Source organism: Bufo gargarizans, chromosome 4, assembly GCF_014858855.1.
Source record: "Bufo gargarizans isolate SCDJY-AF-19 chromosome 4, ASM1485885v1, whole genome shotgun sequence".
NCBI lineage: Eukaryota > Metazoa > Chordata > Amphibia > Anura > Bufonidae > Bufo > Bufo gargarizans.
Window position 1 is genome coordinate 309,053,824 of NC_058083.1, and position 23,346 is coordinate 309,077,169.

At 42.7% G+C, this 23,346-nt stretch overlaps 1 protein-coding gene across 4 annotated transcripts in view; it reads left to right on the plus strand.

The window, feature by feature from the left end:
- The window catches only part of NCOA7 (nuclear receptor coactivator 7), a 208,769-nt gene extending 187,386 nt beyond the window's left edge, over positions 1-21,383 (plus strand). For 3 of the 4 annotated variants that reach the window (XM_044289485.1, XM_044289486.1, XM_044289484.1), the window contains 6 exons: positions 2,553-2,700; positions 13,110-13,250; positions 16,360-16,512; positions 17,980-18,075; positions 19,042-19,115; positions 20,200-21,383. In XM_044289485.1, coding sequence (XP_044145420.1) covers positions 2,553-2,700; positions 13,110-13,250; positions 16,360-16,512; positions 17,980-18,075; positions 19,042-19,115; positions 20,200-20,335 — 748 coding nt within the window. In that variant the 3' untranslated portion in view covers positions 20,336-21,383. Of the gene's footprint in view, positions 1-2,552; positions 2,701-12,507; positions 12,669-13,109; positions 13,251-16,359; positions 16,513-17,979; positions 18,076-19,041; positions 19,116-20,199 lie in introns of those variants that run through there. The other variant, XM_044289487.1, reaches the window with a different exon arrangement.
- Positions 21,384-23,346: the final 1,963 nt, after the last annotated feature.

Consider the following 23,346-nt stretch of genomic DNA (forward strand, 5'->3'; position numbering starts at 1 on the left):
AAAAATATATACATATTCGGTTTTGCCACATCCGTAACAACCTGTTCTATAACAATATTACATGTCCTAACCCCTCAGGTGAACACCGTAAAAAAAAAAAAAGAAAATGATCAAAACGGTCGGCAGAAAAATTTAAAAAATTGGGCGTTCAGAAAATGGAGATATAAAAACATAATTTTTGTTTTTAAAAATGCTTTATTATGTAAAACTGAAACGAACATCATAGAAAGTAGACATATTTGATATTATTGCGTCCGTAAAAACATGCTTTATAAAAATAGTGCATGATATAACCTGTCAGATGGCAATAAAAAAACTGTGCCAAAACATAAATTGTTTGGTTACCTTGCCTCACAAAAAACTTAATATAGAGCAGTTAAAAATCATTTGTACCTCAAAACAGTGCCAATAAAACTGGCACCTTATCCCGTAGTTTCCAAAATGTGGTAACTTTTTTGAGTTTCTACTGTAGGGGTGCATCAGGGGGGCTTCAAATGGGACATGGCATCTAAAAACCAGTTCAGCTAAATCTGCCTTCCAAAAACCATATGGCGCTCCTTTTCTACTGCGCCTTGCCGTGTGGCCATACAGCAGTTTAAGACCACATGTGGGGTGTTTCTGTAAACTGCAGAATCAGGGTAATAAATATTGAGTTTTGTTTGGCTATTGACCCTTGCTTTGCTACTGGAAAAAATTGATTAAAATGTAACATCTGCCCAAAAAGTTAAATTCAGAAATTTTCTCAATTTCCCATTAATTCCTGTGGAACACCTAAAGGGTTAACAAAGTTTGCAAAATCAGTTTTGAATACCTTGAGAGGTGTAGTTTCTAAAATTGAGTCATTTTTGGGTGGTTTCTATTATGTAAGCCTCACAAGGGTACTTCCGACCTGAACTGGTCCTTAAATTTTTAAGATTTGCTTCTAAGCCTTCTAACGTCCCCAAAAAATAAAATGTCATTTTCAAAATGATCCAAACATGTAGACATATGGGAAATGTAAGTAATAACTATTATATGAGGTATTACTATCTATTATAAAAGTAGAGAAATAGAAATTAGAACATTTGAAAATTTTTCAAAATTTTGGGTAAATTTAGGATTTTTTTCATAAATAAAGGTGAAATATATTGACTCAAATTTATGACTAACATGAAGTACAATGTGTCACGAGAAAACAATCTCAGAATGGCTTGGATAAGTAAAAGTGTTCCAAAGCTATTACCACATAAAGTGACACATGTCAGATTTGCCAAAAAATGGCCTGGGCAGAAGAGCGAAAACTGGCCCGGGGTATAAGAGGTTAAACTACAGCTTTGTGTCTATGCAAACAGTTTAATAGGGAGGTCACTGGTGACGGACTCACTTTGAGAAGGGAAGCGACAACCACTCTGAAGTATATTTTGTCTTTGGTTGGTTGTCACTAGGCTTGAGCAAATCGTCCTTTGGATCATAGATCTGAAGTCGTTTTATTCAAATATCTTGATTTTTAATACTGTTTCTGTACAGCATTAAAATGTATTGGCTCAGTGGAGCCAAAGTTGTTCTTGCCGAAAGTCGTGTGAGACTTTGGTGAGTTTGTACTGTATTCATAACTACATATTTAAAATAGCAATCCAAAACTGGGCTTTGGTGCCAAGGTACCAGCCAGTACCAAAGCCCGTTTTAGATTCCTATTTAAGCAAATCGACTTCAGATCTATGATCCGAAGGTCGATTTGCTCAAGCCTAGTTGTCACTTTCAAGCCAATCCACGTTTTAACTGACAAGCTAAAGGGTTTGTGCTACAAAATATATTCCGCAGTTTTCAAACCAGGATTTGGATCTGAATGCTTTTGTAATTGCATATAATTAAAAATGTAGCATAGCCACTGAGTTATTTAATAAAATCTATCTGTATAGCGCCACCTGCTGTTTGTTTTTTTACCTCTCTTTTCTCCTCACTGAGGTGGTCACACATGCTCAGTTTATCCTTCACCTGCCCCTTAGCTGTGATAGGGAGGGAGCTGCAACAGAAAGGACAACCCCTGAGCTGCAGCAGAAAAGACACTCCCCTTGAAAGTTCAACTTGATATAAATTTAGCAGAGCGATGAATGGGGAGATCTCTGGATCCATGTGAGGTACTGGACTGGTTCTAGCTTTGCTAGAGATGGTCCGGGACTATATGATGTCTGATTATAATTTTTTACATTAATCGTGGGATAACCCCCTTAATGGGAGATGTAGCAGGGTGAGTAGGTGGTACAGTCAGCTGTAGCAAACCAGAAACCTCTCCTACAAGTCTTCTTATTAAAAAGGATTTAGCAGGAGAGGCTTCCATCTTGGTATGGGTATAGTAAGATATCTAATGAACTATTGTCTTCAGGCATGGATCAGCCAGTTCTTCTTTTTCTTTGTACATTAATTAGTTCTCACATCATCTGTTTTTGGGTGAGAAGGTTTCAATAAATGCAAGTTCTAGCTCCGGAATGTCAAAAAGAGAAGTCTGGCGTGTCTACCAAGAGAATTCGGCTTAAATTCACAGTCCTGACCACTTCTTGTCATTTGTCTTGCAGGGTGGATCATCTGTACACATTTTTTGTCCAATGGTCTCCTGAAGTTTATGGAAAAGATGCAAAAGAGCAAGGATTTGTGGTGGTGGAGAAAGATGAGCTTGATATGATTGACAACTTCTTTAGTGAACCCTCTACTAAAAGCTGGGAGGTAACACCATCAAATTTCTGTAGCATTCAAGAATGTGTTATGGCATCTTTTCTCAGCAAGTATGTGATAAAAAAAAAATCCATTAATGTTAGAATTTATTTTAATATTTAAGTACGTATTCAATTAACTAGGGGCTAGATACAACCACGGCAGAGAGGGAGGGAGAGAATGAAGGACTTGATGTTCTTGCTGATCATAGTGCATTGGTGAAAGAGAAAATAAAGCTTTAATACCTGGTCTGCTGTTGATGTTGTGTGTAGGGGTGTCAATGTGGTACTGTCTTCTATATTGTCCATATGAGTCCAATAGGCAGTCCTAACAGTGATTGACGACTATCACTGTTTTCATAGTCATACAGAAAATGCTGTCAGTCGCCAAGTAGGACCACCCATTGGACTCCTAATGAGCCTCTAGGAGAAGCGGGGGCGTTGCCGTTACACCTAGAGACTCCACTTTCTCTGCAACTGCTGCACACTCTCCACTTTGACAGGACCAGGCAGTGAAAACATCATAACGCCTGGACCTATCAATGAGAGTGGAGAAGGCACAGCAGTTGCAGAGAGAGCGGAGCCTCTAGGTGTATTGGCGACGCCCTCATTGCTCCTAGAGGCTCATTTGCATATTTTAAAACATCACTTTTCTCAGCAAAGCAGGCACATATGAACAGATGCCTTCAGTTGCCAAGTGCACATGCAACAGGTCAGCCAGTTTCATAGATACATTAAAGGGCATCTGTCAGCAGATTTGTAAGTCGAACGCTATATGCAACTTACCTGCAACTCTTAGGGCTGTTTCACACGAGCGGATGCCGTGCGTGACATCCGCTCCGTGACTGACAGCCAAGACCCGATGCGGACAGCAGAGGCACGGAGCATTATCAATCATGTTAATGCTCCGTGCCTCTGCAGTCTGCATCGGGTCTTGGCTGTCAGTCATGGAGCGGATGCCACGCACGGCATCCGCTCGTGTGAAACAGCCCTTACAGCCAAATCTGTTCTAAAAAAATGTGCGCCACAGCAAGTTGCAGACAAGTCACACATATTATTGTATTAAGTGACACGTCAGGGTGTAGTCCTAGCCTTGTACTGAATCTTTTCCCTCAAATCTTTATATCAGTCTGCTGAGCTGCTTCTGCTCTATGGCATACCCCCACAGGTTGCAGTTCATTTTCAGTGTGACAGGTTCCCTTTTAAAAAGGACCTTTCACTCATATACAAACTAAAAACTAACTCTATCTGTGGGCAGAGCGGCGCCCAGGGGTCCCCCTGCACTTACTAGTATGCCTGGGCGCCGCTCCGTTCGCCCGGTATAGGCTCCGGTGTCTCAGCTCCGTCTGTTGTATTGGACTGATTTTTTTGTAGGAGGCGTGTCCCTTGCTGCAGTGCTGGCCAATCGCAGCACACAGCTCATAGACTGGCTATGAGCTGTGCGCTGCGATTGGCCAGTGCTGCAGCAAGGGACACGCCTCCTACAAAAAATCAGTCCAGTACAACAGACGGAGCTGAGACACCGGAGCCTATACCGGGCGAACGGAGTGGCGCCCAGGCATACTAGTAAGTGCAGGGGGACCCCTGGGCGCCGCTCTGCCCACAGATAGAGTTAGTTTTTAGTTTGTATACGAGTGAAAGGTCCTTTTTAAGTCTGTCTTTCCCTCTGATCCGTGGCTCTGGATGATCCTGAACGTTTTGAAGCACAGTATAAGCTAATTGTTATGTTAGTGGTTTCTTATGTAGCTTCACCTTAAAGGGGTTGTCTCATCTCACACATTGAGGGCATATCGCTAGGATTTGCCCCCATTGTCTTATAGGTCCGGTTGCCACCACTGGGAACCGCACCTATGTCGAGAACAGAGCCCCGAAAGTGAAGGAGAGCGCACTGCGCATGCACAGCCTCTCTCCATTAATTTCTATGGGGGCGCCAAAAATAGCATAGCGCTAGCTCCGCTTTAGCCATCTGCCCCATAGAAATGAATGGGAGCATGGGCCGCGCATGTGCGGCACCCTCCCATTCACTTCTATGGGAGAGGCGGGGATTAGCGCTTGGTGGTGGACGGACCCAGGGAAATCTGGGGTCCTCCAGCCACAGCGCTCCCCTCTCCGTTCTCGATATAGGCGAAGGTCCCAGCGGTGGGACCCACAACCTATCAGACAATGGGGGCATATCCTAGCGAATATGCCCCTATTGTCTAAGATGGGAATACCCTTTTAAGTGATTGACGTTATTATAGTTACATGTATGTCACTTTTGTGGCTAGTTTTGTAACTTCTCGGTTAACTTTTTTTCGCTCTGCTCCAGTGACATAGTTTTGACTTTACATTTGAAATTTCATAATCTATATGTACCTGATGTCTTCAAATTGGAGTTTTGTACCACATCCGTTTGATACAGAAAGATACGATTTGGATTTCTGTCTTGCCTCCTGTGGTGGGAGTGTTTTTCAGTAGAAGAGATATGTTGCATTATCATTGATCTCCTTTCTAAGAATAATGTAACGGTGACCTAGAAAAACTGTGTTCAAGGGGAAGCCATACCTCTGCAACTACATGTACAGTGTTTCACAAGACTCTTGTCTTTATTTCATGCTCCAGATAGAAAAATACCAAGTAAATTGAGCCACTGAAGGCACAATGCAGAGTGTTCACTTGGCTCTTCAAAGCTCCAGCATGTGTTGCCAATATGTAAAAGCAAGTATGGAAGCCCTACTGTTCTAATGATACGTCATGTAGAGGATAAGTCTGCAACCCTAAACAGGGAGCATCATTTTGGAAACTGGATTACAAGCGCCATGAAGAACATTGCATATTAGGCAGCATAACTGCAATTTTAGCTGTTAAAGGTGTGTTCCCCCTGCAGCCCCCTTGAAATAAGCGGAGCCATTGGTTGCACATGCGCGCGTCCACTTTATTCATTTGCTGTACTGGGCTTTCTCCGGAACTTCCATAGAAATAAATGGAGCGGCCATGCGTATGTGCGACTGGCCGCTAAGCTCATTGGGCTGCAGGGGGTATGGGGCCCACGTTCTTGTGATAGGTTGGGGTCCCAGCGGTAGGACCCCCACTGATCTAATAGTTATCCCCTATCCTGTAGATTGAGGGGTAACCTGAAACAACCTGAATAACCCTTTAATCTACTCTGGTATAATACAAATTTTTGTAAGTTTTTACTACTGTTATATCAGCAGCCCGTGCCTGCTGCTGTCCTGCTTCCCCAGGCGGGCATGGGTGCCACTCCACTCCTGCTTCTGCTGCCGCCGATAGTTTTGTCCTGGCGGTAAAGACCTGCTGGCTGTGGACTGCCTTCCATATTGACACAATATGGTGCAATTGTAAACGGATCCGTCCCCCATTGACTTTCAGTGTAAGTCAGGACGGATCCATTTGACTTAGACTTAGGCCCCTTTCACACAGGCGAGTATTCCGCGCGTATGCGATGCGTGAGTTGATCGCATTGCACCCGCGCTGAATACCGACCCATTCATTTCTATGGGGCTGTTCACATGAGCGGTGATTTTCATGCATCACTTGTGCGTTGCGTGAAAATCTCAGCATGCTCTATTTTGTGCGTTTTTCACGTAACGCAGGCCCCATAGAAATTAATGGGGTTGCGTGAAAATCGCAAGCAAGTGCGGATGCGGTGCGATTTTCGCGCACGGTTGCTAGGAGACTATCGGGATGGAGACCCGATCATTATTATTTTCCCTTATAACATGGTTATAAGAGAAAATAATAGAAATCTGAATATAGAATGCATAGTAAAATAGCGCTGGAGGGGTTAAAAATAAAATAAAAAATAATTTAACTCACTTTAGTCCACTTGATCGCGCTGCCCGGCATCTAGTCGGTCTCCTTTGCTGAACAGGACTTGTGGTGACATCACTCCGGTCATCACATGTTCCATCACATGATCTTTTACCATGGTGATGGATCATATGATGACCGGAGTGATGTCACCTCAGGTCCTGTTCCTGAAATTAATGCTCACCACAGGTCCTGTTCAGCAAAGGAAACAGAAGAGATGCCGGGCTACGCAATCAAGTGGACTAAGGTGAGTAAATTTTTTTATTTATTTTGTTAACCCCTACAGCGCTATTTTACTATGCATTCTGTATTCAGAATGCTATTATTTTCCCTTATAACCATGTTATAAGGGAAAATAATACAATCTACAGAACACCGATCCCAGACCCGAACTTCTGTGAAGAAGTTCGGGTTTGGGTACCAAACGTGCGATTTTTCTCACGCGAGTGCAAAACGCATTACAATGTTTTGCACTCGTGCGGAAAAATCGCAGGTGTTCCCGCAATGCACCCGCACATTTTCCCGCAACGCCCGTGTGAAAGAGGCCTTAAACTTTTTTGGGACATAGTAATGCAGACGGATCCGTTATGAACGGATACCAGCGTTTTCATTTTAGGTGCCGATCCGTCTGTGCAGATACCAGATGGATCCGCAGCTAAACGCAGGTGTGAAAGTAGCCTTATGCACTGTCTTCTAGCAGATCTCTGCCTGTGTGTGCCAGCCAGGCCTCTCCACTCTGCGTGTAGGGTGTGTGCTCACTCCTGGCTCTTAAAGGGCCATTGCGCTCGCACCGTAATCTTCTCCAGCTTATGGCTGGCCACCTCAGGGTACTTAAGGCAACTTCCCCTAAGGCAGCAATTAGGTTTGTTACTTTGCTAAGTTCCCTGCTACGGTGTGCTGTTCTTTTGTCTGCCTTTGTACCGACCTTTGCTTCTTTACCCATATTGACCCTCAGCTACCTGACCAGACTTGTGCCTGTTTACCTGTATTGATAATACTCTGCCTGCTCTGATCTTGGACCTGTTACCACATTACTCGTGTTCTGCCAGCTCTTACCTCTGCCTGACCCTGGCTTAGCCCCACCCATGCTAGTTGATACTAGTCGTGGCGTCAGTGGGCCAGCGGTAAACAGTGAGAAGGCCGCTGCGCTGCTGGAGAGCCACTGCCTTCTCAAACAGCTGATCGGTGGGGGTCCCGGGTGTCGGACCCCCGCCGATCAGTTAAAACAAAGTGCAGAACACCTTTAAATTTTGGGAAGGTAGAGACTGTAAGTGATTGCTAAAATACAGGGAATGGCAACATATAGTGAAGGCTGGGCTCACATCTGTGTTGGAGGATCTGTTAGAAGCCTCTGTCACAATATGGTCCTGTTGGTCTGCCTCAAGATCAGTTCTCTTTAGTTGGTAGCTTATTTGCTTATTGAAAGAACATCTTTATTGTTTATTATAACATTACTCCTTTCTACAATGCTCAGTTATATTATTAGTTATGAACTTTCTATATAAAAAGAGATTTAAAAAAAAAAAAGCTTCTTTCACAGATTCAATAAAAAAAACTCGACAAAAATAACGTAGCTGTTGGGTGCTGTTTGAGTGCATTATTTTAACTTTCCAGTGCTTCAGTTATTTTCATGGCTCTGCTGCTGCAATGGGCCAAAGCTACAGAAGTTAGTGCAGATGTGCACACACCCTAACTTTTATGCAGGTTTGGTGTGTAGCCTATTTCACCCTCAACCTTGTGGTATTTATTTTTAGGTTTAATCCACGTTTCATCACTTGTAATGTAATTCATGCCTTGGCATTACATTATAATAGACTAGAATGGCTCATCTCCTATAACCCAAGAAATATGGATAAATTTGGAATTCCCCCTCCGTTGCTAGGGAAAGAGGAACACACCCAGTAAGCAGCAGCATTTCCTGCCTTGATTTTTGCCTGTCCCATAGGGATAACCTTGGTCATTTACTGGATCAACATTCTCTTGCGAAGATCAAAAACATTTTAAATTCTTGGCATGACATTTATGAAGTTTATCAAGTGGTGAATGTACCAGCAGAGATTGGTTGAACTTTATTAACTGTCTCGCGTTTGGATTGTGGGTATAAGGCAGCATGCCTAATTCACTTTACTTGCCAGCATAATGGGTTAAAGTTTTTTTTTTAATGATTTTTATACTGATGACCTATCATCTGGCTAGGTCATCAGTATCTGATCGGTGGAGGTCCCGATCAGCTGTTCGGGCTGTTCTCTGTTTTTCTTAGGTCGAGTGACGACACATTACTGAGTCAAATGGCCCAGGAGCAGCTCAGCCCCATTCAAGTGAAAGGAGCTGAGCTGTGATACCTAGCACAACCGCTATACAATGTACAGCGCTGTGTTTGGTAAGCAGGGAGAAGGTGGTAGCTCTCACAGGAGCAGCGTTGCGTTCTCAAACAACTGATTGGTGGGGGTTTCTCACCCCCACCGACCAGATACTGATGGATAGGTCATCAGTAGTGAAATCCTGGAAACCCCTTTTAACTCTATGCCACAATTTCACAAGATATAGGGGTAGAATATGGACTTTAAAATATGTAGCATGCTTACAGTCCCTTGTGGATTTTAGTTCACTGCTTATAAGTTTTGTTTAAAAAAAAAAAAAAAAGACTAATAAAAAAGATTTAAATGTCCTCAGTATTTGATTGGTGGGGGTCCGACACCCGAGACCTTCGCTGATCAGCTGTTTGAGAGGGCACCAACCGGCTCCCTTGTGCAATGTTTACTTTGCACCACCTGCTGTGAATTTTTTGCAAAACACCTCTTGGGTCAAAATGCTCACTGCACCACTTTGTACATACTGTGAGGGGTGTGTTTTCTGAAATGGGGTCAGTTCTTGGGGATTTCTTTATTTTACCACAGAGCCTCTGCAGTTATAGTCCAGTGCTGTATAAATCGCCAAACTAGGTTCAAATGCTCTCTCCCTTCCTGACCCCTCTCCCCAAACAGCAGTTTATGACCACTTATGGGGTGTTGCCGTATTCTGGAGAAAATGGGTGATGTTGTTGGGTCCTTTTTCTCCTGTTACCCTTTGTGAAAATGAAAAATGTGGGGCTTACGTAACATTTTATTGAAAGAAATTAAAATGTTCATTTTCACAATGTGTTACTAAATTATATGAAATGCCTGTGTGGGGACAGAATGCTTAGTACACCCCTCGATAAATTCCTACAGTGTACGCATGCACAGTTTACTACCACATATGGGGTTTCTGTAAACTGCAATATCAGGGTAATAATTATTGAGCAGAGAAATTTAAATTTAGGAACTAATGAATTTGTCTTAATTTTCTGTCAATTTTGGATTTTTTTTTTATAAATAAAAGTGTCACAAGAAAAACATCTCAGAATCAGTTAGATAAGTAAAAACTGTCAAAAGTTGTCCCTGCATAAAGTGACACGTCAGATTTGCAAAACTTGGAACCACCAGATTTTTGATTATGTGGTTGGTAAACAAGAGTTTACCTGGTGGGTTGTTAAACAGGACCTGTCACTAGAGATGAGCGAACTTCTGTTTTAAGTTCGGCGTCTAAAGTTCGGGTTTGGATTAGCGGAGAATCCCGATCTGGATCCGGATATGGATTCCGACTTCCGTTGTGGTCCGTGGTAGCGGAATCAATAATCGGCCATTATTGATTCCGCTACCACGGACCACAACGGAAGTCGGAATCCATATCGGGAACCATATCGGGATTCTCCGCTAACCGGAAGCCGAACTTTAGACGCCGAACTTAAAACAGAAGTTCGCTCATCACTACCTGTCACCACCCCTGACATGCCTGTTTTAATACCTTAATGCATTCCCCATGTAATAACAATTCTGGAACATCTATTCTTATGGCTCTATGTTGTGCCATTCCTGTATTATTTCTACTAGAAGTTATGAATGAATTGCTAGCAGTCTGTAGTAAGGGTACAGTGGGGTGGTAACCAGTTGGGGGGGCGGGGGGTGCAGCATCCCACTAGTTTATGTGGGAACTGCAAAAACTTTTTGTTGTCATCTTCTGTAATATCATGCTGTATTGTGCTACTGTGTGAAATCCCTTTTTACCAGGCTGTCAGGTGCACTACATACATCCACCACTAGATGGGGATAGCACCACAAAATATAAATATATATATAGGAGTCATTATTGTATCTCAGGATCAAGCCAGGAAGTCAGGCGGAAGAAAATGCTTTATTCTACCATCCACTCCTCAGGAGTAACGAGTGAACCTTAGTCAAGTTTATTGTTGGATAAAGACAAAGGAAGGACAAAGCCATTATTATAGGCACTAGGCATCTTTGTATATAGGTGTAGGACTTATTAGCTTCTGGCAGCCTCACCGTTATTTCAAGGACAAATAGGATTTTTGTTTCATCGCTTGTGTTTAGAAGATGAGGACTTGAACTACCTCAACAGAGACGGAAGCAAGGCAAAGAGCTATTAGTGGGTACATAACGAACTACGCTAGCCTGACACGTTACCACCAGCACAGCCTGTTAAAGAAATTCATAGACTGTATCATTGCTGGATGTAAACCGTATCAAGAACCTCGTTATAGTAAAGTTTACCGTTGGATTTAAAGAGGACCTTTCACCTGAAAATACAAGTTAAACTAAAGATATACCCTTACTTGCCAGCCCCCAGTGGTGCTTATTCAGATCTTCATTTTGCACTCGGTGCCCCCGTTTGTCCGCGATGCCCCCCGCAATATTTCCTGCCTTCTATGCTAATGAGCCATTTGGCTCAACTGGGCGGGCCTGCAAAAGTTCTCCCGGGCGTGTCTTTCTTCACCCTGGCACGGAGCGCATTCAATCAGCGCGCTCTGCTCTTAGCCAGGGAGATTTGCGAGAACTGGATCGCTTTCATCCATCCTGAGCGGGAAATGTCATAGAAGGCGGGAAATATTGCGGGGGGCATCGTGGACAAACGGGGGCACTGAGTGTAAAATGAAGAACTGAAAAAGCACCACCGGGGGCCCGCAAGTAAGGGTATATCTTTAGTTTAACTTGCATTTTCAGGTGAAAGGTCCTCTTTAAACCTGCCTCATTCTTCTGACTTCATACCACCACCATCCTCAACATTTTGCACCACAAAGGTGCTGGCGCCACAACATTACTTGAGTCAGGGGTCCAGCCGCACAAGCACTCAACAACCATTCACCATCAAGAACACCTCAATCACCACCTGGCCGGTGTCCCCTGTAACAGAGTGTGCCCCGGAGAATCCTGTGCTGTTCTCCCCTTCACTGCACTGCTGGCCCAGGGAGGCGTCTGCTAAACCGCGAGTAACCGATGAACTGTATGTACATTCCGGCCCACCAGGCACCTCACGTGTTCTACCCCTGCGGACTGGCACGTTGCAGGTGTACCTGCACAGTCTGAAAATGGCAGCACTGATTGGATAGAGTGAGACTGTGCAGGTACACCCCCCAACTTGTTACCACCCCTCTGTACCCTTACTGCAGACTGCTAGCAATTAATTCATAACTTCTAGTAGAAATAACACAGGTATGGCACAACATAGAGACATACGAATAGATGCTCCAGAATTGTTATTACATGCAGAATGCATGAAGCTATTAAAATAGACATGTCAGGAGTGGTGACAGGTCCTGTTTAATACACCCGCATGGGAAAAAGTGAGGTAAAATCTGCAGTGACCGCATGTGCCCTCTCTGTGTGAGTTTAGCTGGAGTTTCTGTGCTTTGCATACAAGTGGAGGTAGATAACTGAAAAAACATATTGTAACAATATAATTCTGAACTTCAGAAACCTGAAAGAACTGGTAGATCCACATCTAGTGAAGCTTTTCCTGTTAAACATTAATCGTTGATTTTTATAATATATATATATATTTTTTTAAGTTATTTCATTTGTTCAAATGTCTTTAAACAAGCAAGTTGCTTCATGCACACAACCCCTCCTTCTGATCAGGAAATAGAAACTTAGTTTTCTGGCCGAAGTGAAACCCCATTGTGAGTTTATATGCCTGGTCCTGCCTACAATCAGCATGCTTGCCACGAGCGTATAAAGGTACCGCATGGCTGCAGGTTCTCACTCATCTCCAGCAGCTACAATGAGTAGACCTAGAAAACCACTGAACATCAGAATCCTCTACATTGCAAATGGGCTTCAAGAGTCTTATGTGCAGGTAGATTTTTTTATTTTGTTTTACAGGTAGATTTTTCCCTCTGCTGTCTTTTGGGGGTAGTTTTAAGCAGAATGGATTAGAAAAACGTAGTTTTCTGAGGATGGTTTTGTTTAAAAGCTGTGTAGATACTTTAGAGTTCTCTGCACCGCCAAGTGAAGCCTATCTGCTTTTGTATGAATAGCTTATGTTGTAATGTATGAAAATAAATTGGACACTTGCAGATTTCCTTTCACAATTTACATCCCCAATCTTGCTCCGTATGCTGCTCGATAATCTGCTGTTATCTGGTACCATGGTGCTATATGCTGGTGTCAAGGGTCTTCAGGTTGAGGTTTTATGGGTGGAAATACATCTTTATGTTCCAAATTTCAGTTACTGTTTTCAAAGTATTTTTACCCACCAACTATCATGTGGAACAAAAAAAAACTTCTGTTTTCATAGATCATCACCGTAGAAGAGGCCAAGCGTCGGAAAAGTACCTGCAGCTATGATGATGAAAAGGAGGGGGAAGAGACACTGGAAGATTTTCTGCCAGATTTGAAACAGAAAAGCAATTTGCTGGAAGACACACACATTGAAAAGGTAATGCCTTTAGGCTTAAAGGGCTTTTCCCAGAAATAAAATTCGGTAAACTATCCAAAGAATAGTATGATTGAGAGTGGTCCAACTGCCAGGGCCCCTGGCAATCTCGAGACTGGGGTCCCCAAGTCTCATATGTGAATGGTGTGGTAGTCCACATGCATGACTCTACTCCATTTACTTCTGAGGGCCTGGTGGAAATAGAGCACTGTACTTATTGCTTTCTGTACCCTATTTGCAATGCACGTGTCTTCCTGCTCAGGCACAAAAGCTGCACTCACTTTCTATTATGATCATTGCACATGGCACATATGGTGTGTAGTGCTGAGGAATTGTTGGAGAGCGGCGTCATATAGTCTGCCAGCATAATTTGACAGACACACGTAAATACATGATAGCATAGGAAGTTACAAATTACTAAAGTACAATTGTATTATATGAAAAATTGTCCCAATTAGGTTCTTCACAATAGATTACATACTTTATGGATGATTGAGCATACCTTTGTTAATAATAGGGGTTGTCTTACTTCAGCATTTATCATGTTAAAAGGGTTATCCAATCCTTATGACCCCCAGAATGCCCGGGGCCTCTCTAGAGCACACTTGCCTGCTCCCCAGTACCCACGTCCCTCCGGATCCCCACACGGCCGCCACTGTGTCTCCCTGTCGTGTAGATCAAGACATCTGCCGACGGGGGGAGCAGCCAATAGCAGACAGCAATGGTGACTAGCATCACTCGCGATGCTAGGAAGGCTGGTCACCTTTGCAGCATGCTATTGGCTACTCCCCTGTCGCTGGATGTTTTGATCCACTTAAGAGAAGGGTGCAGTGGCGGCCGTGCAGGGATGTAGGTGCTGGGGAGCAGGCAAGTGTGCTCTAGAGAGGCCCCGGGCATTCTGGGGGTCATAAGGATTGGATAACCCTTTTAACATGATAAATGCTGAAGTAAGACAACCCCTATTATTAACAAAGGTATGCTCAATCATCCATAAAGTATGTAATCTATTGTGAAGAACCAGGGATGTGGGTGTTGTGGAGCAGTTAAGTATGCTCTAGAGGAGGGGCCTGGGCATTCTGGTGACGGGGAGATGCAGCGGTGGCCGTGCAGGGATCCAGAGGGATGTGGGTGTCGTGGAGCAGTTAAGTATGCTCTAGAGATTCTGGGGATCATTATAGGGATTGGATAACTCCTTTAATACAAGGCACTTACTAATGTATTGTGATTGTCCATATTGCCTCCGTTGCTGGCTTGATATCATGTGATGGTCCAGCTGGTATCACCAGTCATCTACAGTACAATCAGCTCTCATATCTGATAACAAATTAGACAAAAAATGTAAAAGCTGCAGAAGGCAGGATGAGCCAGTAATACTGTAAGTGGGATACCACATTTGAAGTACAGTAGTCTGACATCTTGACATCTCAAGGATAGGAGTTAGGGCTCCATCAGACGACTGTATCTGTATTGCAGTCTGCAAATTGCAGATCCGCAAAATACAGATATCGGCCAGTGTGCATTCCGCATTTTGCGGAACGGAACGACCAGCCCTTTGATAGAAATGCTGCAAGAATAGGACATCTTTTTTGCGGGGCTATGAAACAGAAGTATGGATGCAGACCGCACACAGTGTGCTGTCTTCATCTTTTTTGGCCCCATTGAAATGAATTGGTCCGCATCCAATATACACTCGAGTATTATACGTTTGCTCATTCACGTCAAATAGCGCTGTGCTGGGGAAATATGGACCCGCCAGCATCTTATCCTGGTAAGAACAGATCCCCAGATCACTGTTTTCAATTGTTTAGTATTAGCTATAACCCCAGAGGTTTATTTGTAGGGGGAACATTGATCTAGACTTTAGGGACGTTAGCTTGAGTCTCACAGTACCTATATAATATGCAGTTTTTCATTCTTTGATGTATTCTCCAATCTGCCCTAGTGTCTAGTGAATTGGTGCCTAAGGACCTTTCACAGGGGCTGGTAAACTGGACAAAATAAGTACCAAATAGCACTTGTTTAATTGCACTTATATGTTTCAGTTAGTGGCCCCATTTTCTACATCCCCTGCCCCATATTGCCGTCAGCACACGGCCTGTTTGTACAAGGGGATGTGCTGCTGAGCGACCATATTTTTTTCTCAACAACCAAACAGTGAATTACTGTTTATCATTTTGTCATTGGTCATGTTTATACCAGACAGTAATAGTGCACAGTTGTCCAGGCAGTTATTATCTTGTCTAAAAGGCCCTTAAGGGCTCATACACAAGACTATGTATTTTGCAGTCCGCAAAAAAATGCGGATGATGTCTGTGTGCATTCAGTATTTTGCGGAACGGAACAGCTGGCCCCTAATAGAACAGTCCTATCCTTATCCATTATGCGGGCAATAATAGAGCATGCAGACATTTGAAAACGGAATGCACACAGAGTAACTTCCGATTTTTTTGCGGACCCATTGAAATAAATGGTTCTGCATACAGTCCGCAAAAAAAAAAACGGAACAGACACAGAAAGAAAATACGTTTGTGTGCATGAGCCCTAGAGGGATTTTAACTGCATGCTGTGATGATAGCTGTACACCAAGGGGGAGATTTATCAAACTGGAGTAAAGTAGAACTGGCTTAGTTCCTTATAGCAACTAATCAGATTCCACCTTTCATTTTTCACAGCTCCTTTGGTCGCTATGGGCAACTAAGCCAGTTCTACTTTACACCAGTTTGATAAATCTCTCCCTAAGTATTTCCTGCCAGAGAATTCAGTATAATGTTATGTCTGCTCTACACACTAAAGTTCCTATCTCATTATAGTGCTTGAAAAGCTTTGACATTTCTCATATTCTTACATTTTATTATAGTGCTTGAAAAGTAGAACTGGCCTAGTTGCCCATAGCAACCAATCACATTCCACCTTTCATTTTCCAAAGAAGCTCTGAAAAATGAAAGGTGGAATCTGACTGGTTGTTTTGGGCAACTAGGCCAGTTCTACTTTACACCAGTTTTGATAAATCTACCCCTATGTATTTCCTTCAGGAAATGCAAATCTAGTCATATTTGACTCTGCTGATTATGTTTAGTAGCATTTAACACTGAACTTTTTCCTCTGGAAACAGTTGGCCCACAGACTGCCCGCTAGGGTTCAAGGATATCCTTGGCATCTGGTTTACAGTACACATCAGCATGGGACCAGCCTGAAGACCTTGTACAGGAACGTATGTTCTATAGACAGACCAGTACTCTTGGTAGTCAAAGACATGGACAACCAGGTATGTGAAAGAGGCAGGTATTTATTCTATTGTGGAGTTGCTATATAATGCCAGACTTGTAGTACCTGTGATAGCAGTAAACATGGCTGTGGAGCTGGTAAGCCAAACATTTGCACATACCAAAGCCACCCCTGACTCTTACTCAGTGGTTCGTGTAATAATTAGTAGTAACAACTTTAGTATAGTAAAATGGGGACATTCTACTATTCATCACCATCTTGTAAATCTGACTAATTGGCGCTTAAAACATATATTTATTTGAGCACAATTTCGCAAGAAAAAAACTTCTCTAAATATGCCACAAGCTATGCATTTTATAAATTAAAGGGGTTGTGTGATGGCTTGATATTGATGACCTATCCTCATCCCATTCATGTGAGTGGGTTGGAGCTGCAAAGGAGATGACAAGCAGGTAATTTTGAAAGAAAGCAGCTCTCACATGACTGCTGATCGTCGGGGGTGCTGGGAGTCCGACCCCCATTGATCTGATATTGATGACATATCCTGAGTCATCAATATGAAGTCGCTGCACAACCCCTTTACTCACACAATATTAAATAATAATAATACAATTTCTACAGACTCTGACTCTGCCCAAAACTTACCCAGACTCCAAAGGTAAAATGTGATTGATGCCTAACTGCCCTTCTCAAGGTTTCCAGCTTTTTCATAATTCTCTGGTTTCTGAATAAACATAATGAAGTAGTCATGTCACCATAAAAATCAGTGTTCTCAATGGCGCAATTCCTAAATTTAAATCAGACTATGTTAGGGCAACATAATATGGGGGCAGAGCCACTCTCCTACTAGCAGATACAACACAAATATATTGGCCGTTTGGCTAATTGAAGCAATCAGAGAATACACCGGACAGATTGTTTCTGATTCCATTAAATTGATTGGGGGGGGTCATGGATGATTTCATGGGACACATAGAGAAAAATTCATCATATGTTTTTCAGTCTTAATTGTAGTCGGAGGCAAGTATCTGTCTATTTTTTTTGTTTAGCGCATCTTTAAAGGGGCTGTCTGGGAGGGGATACATTTTTAAAGGGCCAGAATGATATAAAAAAAAAAAATGTTAAATAAATCTTCCCGCACCGCAGACAACCCCATTATATCTAGGACGTAGTTGAGGAAAACCATGGTCGGAAAAACTTCCACCCTTATGAAGATACAGTTTGAAATAATTCCGCACTTACTTTTGCTCAATATTCTGTGCATTTTGTAGGTTTTATCTTTTTGTCTGTTTCTGAAACGTTGATTGTGTATTGCTTAATACATTGGAATGTGCTTTCAGAAAATGGTATTTCGTAAGCAAGTAAAGCCTTGTTGATGCCTGCTCTAATGGAAATTCTTCTCCAACCTTCACATTTTAAAGTAGAAAAATGACCTGAATTGTTCTTTATCTATAAAATACTATTTAATGTATCTTTTTTATTTTATTTTTATAAACTTTTAAATCAGGTATTCGGGGCATATGCAACACACCCTTTCAGGATCAGTGATCATTATTATGGCACTGGGGAAACTTTCCTGTTCACCTTCAACCCAGATTTTAAAGTAAGTTTATAGTTGATAAAGAAACACTGTAGGACTATTAGAACTGGAGATATTTTAGATAGGACGATAGCTTGTTCCTGATATAGGCCTGTTGGAAAGGTGCTGCCAGTCCTGACAAATCAACATCTGAATGCATCTTAATGCAGCGCCTAAAATTGTGTTGACAATACAGGAGACGGTAGCATGTTTACGATCAGTCTTTCAGGACGATTGTTCATCCCTCATCCATTTTGCATCAGACCCTGTAAAATGAGCACCGATCGACTTGTATAACATCAATTGGCGCTTATTATTACCTAAGTATCAGCTAGTGTAACAGGGCCCTTAAAGTGGTTTGCCCATCTCTCTAGGATATGCCACCAATGGCTGATTGGTGCAGGTCCCCACCTTTGATACCCATGGCTCTCTCAAAAACGAGCCCCTGAAAGTAAAGGAGAGAGCATGCTCTCCATTCACTTGCATAGGAGTTCCGAAAAGAGCCGAGAGAGTGCTCTCCACTATTTCCAGAACTCCCATAAAAGTGAATTCAAGTGCACCACGCTTGAGCGACCACCTCTCGGTTCACCTCTATGGGAGTTCCTGAAATAGCCAATCTGGCGCTTGACTATGTTTGGAGCTCCCATAGAAGTGAATGGAGAGTGGCTATGCTTGCTTGGTGCGGCACCATTCTACAGCTAGATGCAGGTCCTATCACATATCCTTGCAAGTGTGAGATGGGCCAACTCCTTTTAGTAGTGAATGAAATTTACTGCATGCAATTAGAAGTCATGCGACAGATTACAAGTTGTCACTTCATCTGCCTTCACTGTTAATTAAAATGGGGGTAGCCTGTAGCTAGGGAACAGTTTACAGAATTTAAATGGGTAAATGCCAGATTTCATCAAGACTGTAAATTACAGATACTTAATGGTCGAGATTATTTTATCTCGTGCTCTGTTCAAATGAGACATCATGCTCTTGTTGCAGGCTTTCAAATGGAGTGGAGAGAATTCTTACTTCATCAATGGAGATACCACTTCCTTGGAGCTTGGTGGTGGAGGGTTAGTGTTCACATTTACTTGTTATTACTGAGTATTACTTGTATGGCTTTTGTGTCCCCGTTAGCGGCCTCAGATTAAATCTAGCACATGCTCACCAGCCTTGCCTTCTAGAAAATCAGACTTCTCCTTTAATATTGCTCTGCTTTGTGCTAGAGCGTATATTCCTCCTAATATGATTAGGCAGTGAACTTTTCACTGAAAAAAGGCATTGACAGGCACAATGAAACACAAACTTGTCAGGTTGTATTTTTGTTTTCTTTTACTTCTGTCTGGAATCCCAGCAGAAGAACATACTGGTATCTCAAAGGGCTTGTCCAGTCCTTTCATATTGATGGCCTAGCTTCAGGATAGGCCATCAATATCCAATCAACATTCCACCAAGCAACTGTTCTGCAGTAATTCAGTACCGGAATTACAGAGTCCTGTCTATTGTGTAGTGGATGGAGCTGGTTACTGAAGTGCTGCTGCCATGGAAGGGAATACGAGCAGCCCGGTAGTAACCAGTTGCATCCACTACACAATGGAAAGGGCTGTGTAGTTCTGGTACTGGAGGTGCCCTATCCTAAGGACAGCCCATCTATAGTAAAATCCTGGACAACCTCTTTAAAGGGGTTATCCCACCAAATCATTTCTCACCTATTCACAAGATAGGTAAAAATTGTATGATCTTTGGAGGCCCCAATGATCACTAGATTGGGGCTCCAGAGCCCCCCATTCCTCTTCATTATGGAACTAACACAGACAGCAGAGTACAGCACCCAACTGCTTCCATCGGGCCCCAAAGATCTTGACTAGAGAGGCAGTGCATATGTTTGACCTCTGCTCCATACATGCTCCTTACTGCAGTCATGCAGCGAGGAGCTGTGGGGGCTCATAACCTTCGTTCTAGTGATGGTGGGGGAGCCCTTAGCAATCGTCAGGGGAAATGAAATTTAAGGAGCTGGTTAATGGGAATTGCACAGCACATGAAGTGCAATTGATTCCTAGGCAGTGACAGGACATATTAGTGTTATTTTGTGCTAAGTAGGAGCATCAATTAGTACTGTAAAGAGAGATCTTTAACCGCTATTACTTATGTTTTCAGTGGTCGATCTGGACTATGGCTGGACTGTGATTTGTATCATGGACGCAGTAACCCCTGTGCTACATTCAACAATGATATTTTATCCAAGAAAGAAGACTTCATTGTGCAAGATCTAGAAGTATGGACCTTTGACTAAACTGATACTGGACAATGTGAGAGGATGTATATTTCAGACGTTCAAGAAGAGGAGATCCAGACAAGACGGGAAATGGTCAAACGCACTGCTTAATAAACTGCTTCTAGAATATTTTCACTGCTAGGATTGCACTGAAGAATCCTTGTTTTTCCAAGAACGCAATGCCATTATCAGCACGTCGTGACTGCTTCTCACAGATTGTGCAGGACTGGAAATGAACAGCTGCTTAAAGGGTTTTATTATTGACGCTTTGTATGAAATTCCAGTGTGAAATGTCTAAACCTCCACATAGAGTAGAGAGAACACAAGTCAAAAAGGCTCATCCACGCTATAGAATGAGGCTGTGTAATGCTGCACAAGATAGGGAAAAAAGATGTCACGTAAGGGAACTATGTTACATATGCTCTCCAGGTATTTGTTGAGAACTACTGCTGACCATGCATTTTTAGGCCTCCATTCATAGCACTTTTTTTAAGGATTTTACTTCTAACATACCTATTCACATATATTTACACTACAGTGACCAATTTATGATGTAGTCGTTATGAGGCAAGCGCACTGAGGTCTTGAATTGTATTCAAGCAGGGCTCCATCCCTCCATGCCACTGCTGCTCAACCATCATAGTTTGTGAGAATTACTGTCTTGCTTAGAAGCTAAGAGCATGATATGGAGCAGAAGGCACTGCAAATTTTATATTTATTTTATATATCTGTTATTGGCTGAGAGATTGTGGACAAAAAAAAGCTTCCTGTGAAAGAGATGTGATATATGGCCGTTTTTTGTTGCAGAGATGAGTACTGTATTGAGGAACGCAGGTCGTTTCTGAAAGCTGCTTATTTTATTTTTGTAATTTTTAATTTTGTCTTCTACACATTTTATTTTTTGTCTTACTTCTTGAAAAGCAAAGTTTTAGTGGATCTAGTAAAGCGTTGCGTCTGCTATTGTGAGGGTGGATTGTGCTGTACTTGATATAATTGTATGTGTGATTGCCTGCCATTTATCCAAAATGCCGGGGGGAATTCCTGTAATAAAGTGGATATCCAGTATCACTGACCTGAATGATGACTGTAAGCAATCTGGGCTTAAAGGGGTTGGCCTATCTCTAAGATATGCGATCAGTGTCAGATAGGTGTGAAGATAGGTCCCTGGAAGTGAAGGCGATGCTCTCAATTCATCCTTATGGGAAATCTGAAAATAGACAAGTGAGCACACTCAGCAGTTTTCGGAGGTCCCATAGCAGTCAATGATGAGAACACTGTGCAAGTGCGGCCACCTGATCAAAAGTTTAAGACCACTTGAAAAATGGCAAAAAATCATATTTAGCATGGCTGGATCTTAACAAGGTTCCAAGTAGGCTTCAACAGGCAACAAGAAGAAATGGGAGTGAGACGAAACATTTTTTGAGCTTTCAATTTAATGAAAACAACGAATAAACTGAAACGGGCTGTTTTTCAGCTGATCAAAAGTTTAGGAACACACCTCCAAAAAAAAACTAAACCCCCCCAAAAGAGAAATCCAACTTCCAAACATGAACTCAGTAATGAGTAGCTCCGCCGTTATTGTTTATCACTTCAAAAATTCGTTTCAGCATGCTTGATGCAAGCGTTTCCATGAGGTGAGTGGGAACATTTCTCCAAGTGGTGAAGACAGCCACACGAAGGCCATCTACTGTCTGGAACTGTTGTCCATTTTTGTAAACTTCCCTTGCCATCCATCCCCAAAGGTTCTCAATTGGATGTAGATCAGGGGAACACGCAGGATGGGCCAAAAGAGTGATGTTATTCTCCTGGAAGAAGTCCCTTGTCCTGCGAGCATTGTGTACTGTAGCGTTGTCCTGTTGAAAAAACCCAGTCGTTACCACACAGACGAGGGCCCTCAGTCATGAGGAATGCTCACTGCAACATCTGGACATAGCCAGCGGCCGTTTGACGCCCCTGCACTTCCTGAACCACCATTGTTCCACTGAAGGACAAAGCACCCCAGACCATTATGGCGTCCCCTCCACTGTGGCACATAGAAAACATCTCAGGTGGGATCTGCTTGTCATGCCAGTAACGTTGGAAACAATCAGGACCATCAAGGTTACATTTTTTCTCATCAGAAATGTCCCATGTTTGGTGCTCTCTTGCAAAGTCCAAACGAGCAGTTCTGTGGCGTTCAAGGAGACGAGGCTTTGAAGACGTTTTTGTTTTTGAAGCCCTTCAGTCTCAGATGCCGTCTGATGGTTATGGGGCTGCAGTCAGCACCAGTAAGGGCCTTAATTTGGGTCGAGGATCGTCCAGTGTCTTGACGGACAGCCAATTGGATCCTCCGGCTCAGTGCTAATGAAATTTTTTGGGGTCTTCCACTTGTCTTTTTTGTTCCATAACCCTCAGGATCATTTAAGAAATTCCAAATGACTGTCTTACTGTGTCCCACCTCAGCAGCGATGGCACGCTGTGAGAGACTCTGCTTATGCAGTTCAACAACCTGACCACTTTAAAAAAGGGAGAGTTTTTTTGCCTTTGCCATCACAACGTGTGACTACCTGACAGAAAATGACAATGAATCCACATCTTTGCACAGATTTGGCCTTTTAAAGGCATGTGGTCCTAAAATTTTGATCAGCTGACAAACAGCCTGTTTCAGTTTAATCGTTATTTTCAATTAATTGAATGCTCAAAAAATGTTTTGTCTCACTCTCATTTCTTCTTGTTGCATGTTGAAGCTCTACTTGGAACCTTGTTAAGATCCAACAATGTAAAATAAGATTTTTTTCAAGTCATTTTTCAAGTGGTCTTAAACTTTTGATCAGGACTGTAGCTGAGTCGTTGCTCGGTTATTGTCGGAACTCCTGTAACAATGAAGTGGGGGGGCCACGCATGTGTGACTGCTCTCTGTTCACTTTGGGACCCACTCTCTGCTCACAACTGGGGCCCACTCCTATCTGACACTGATGGCTTATCCTAGAAATATGACATCAATGTCTGAGGTGGGCCAACCCCTTTAATACTTAAAATCCGCCGTGTGT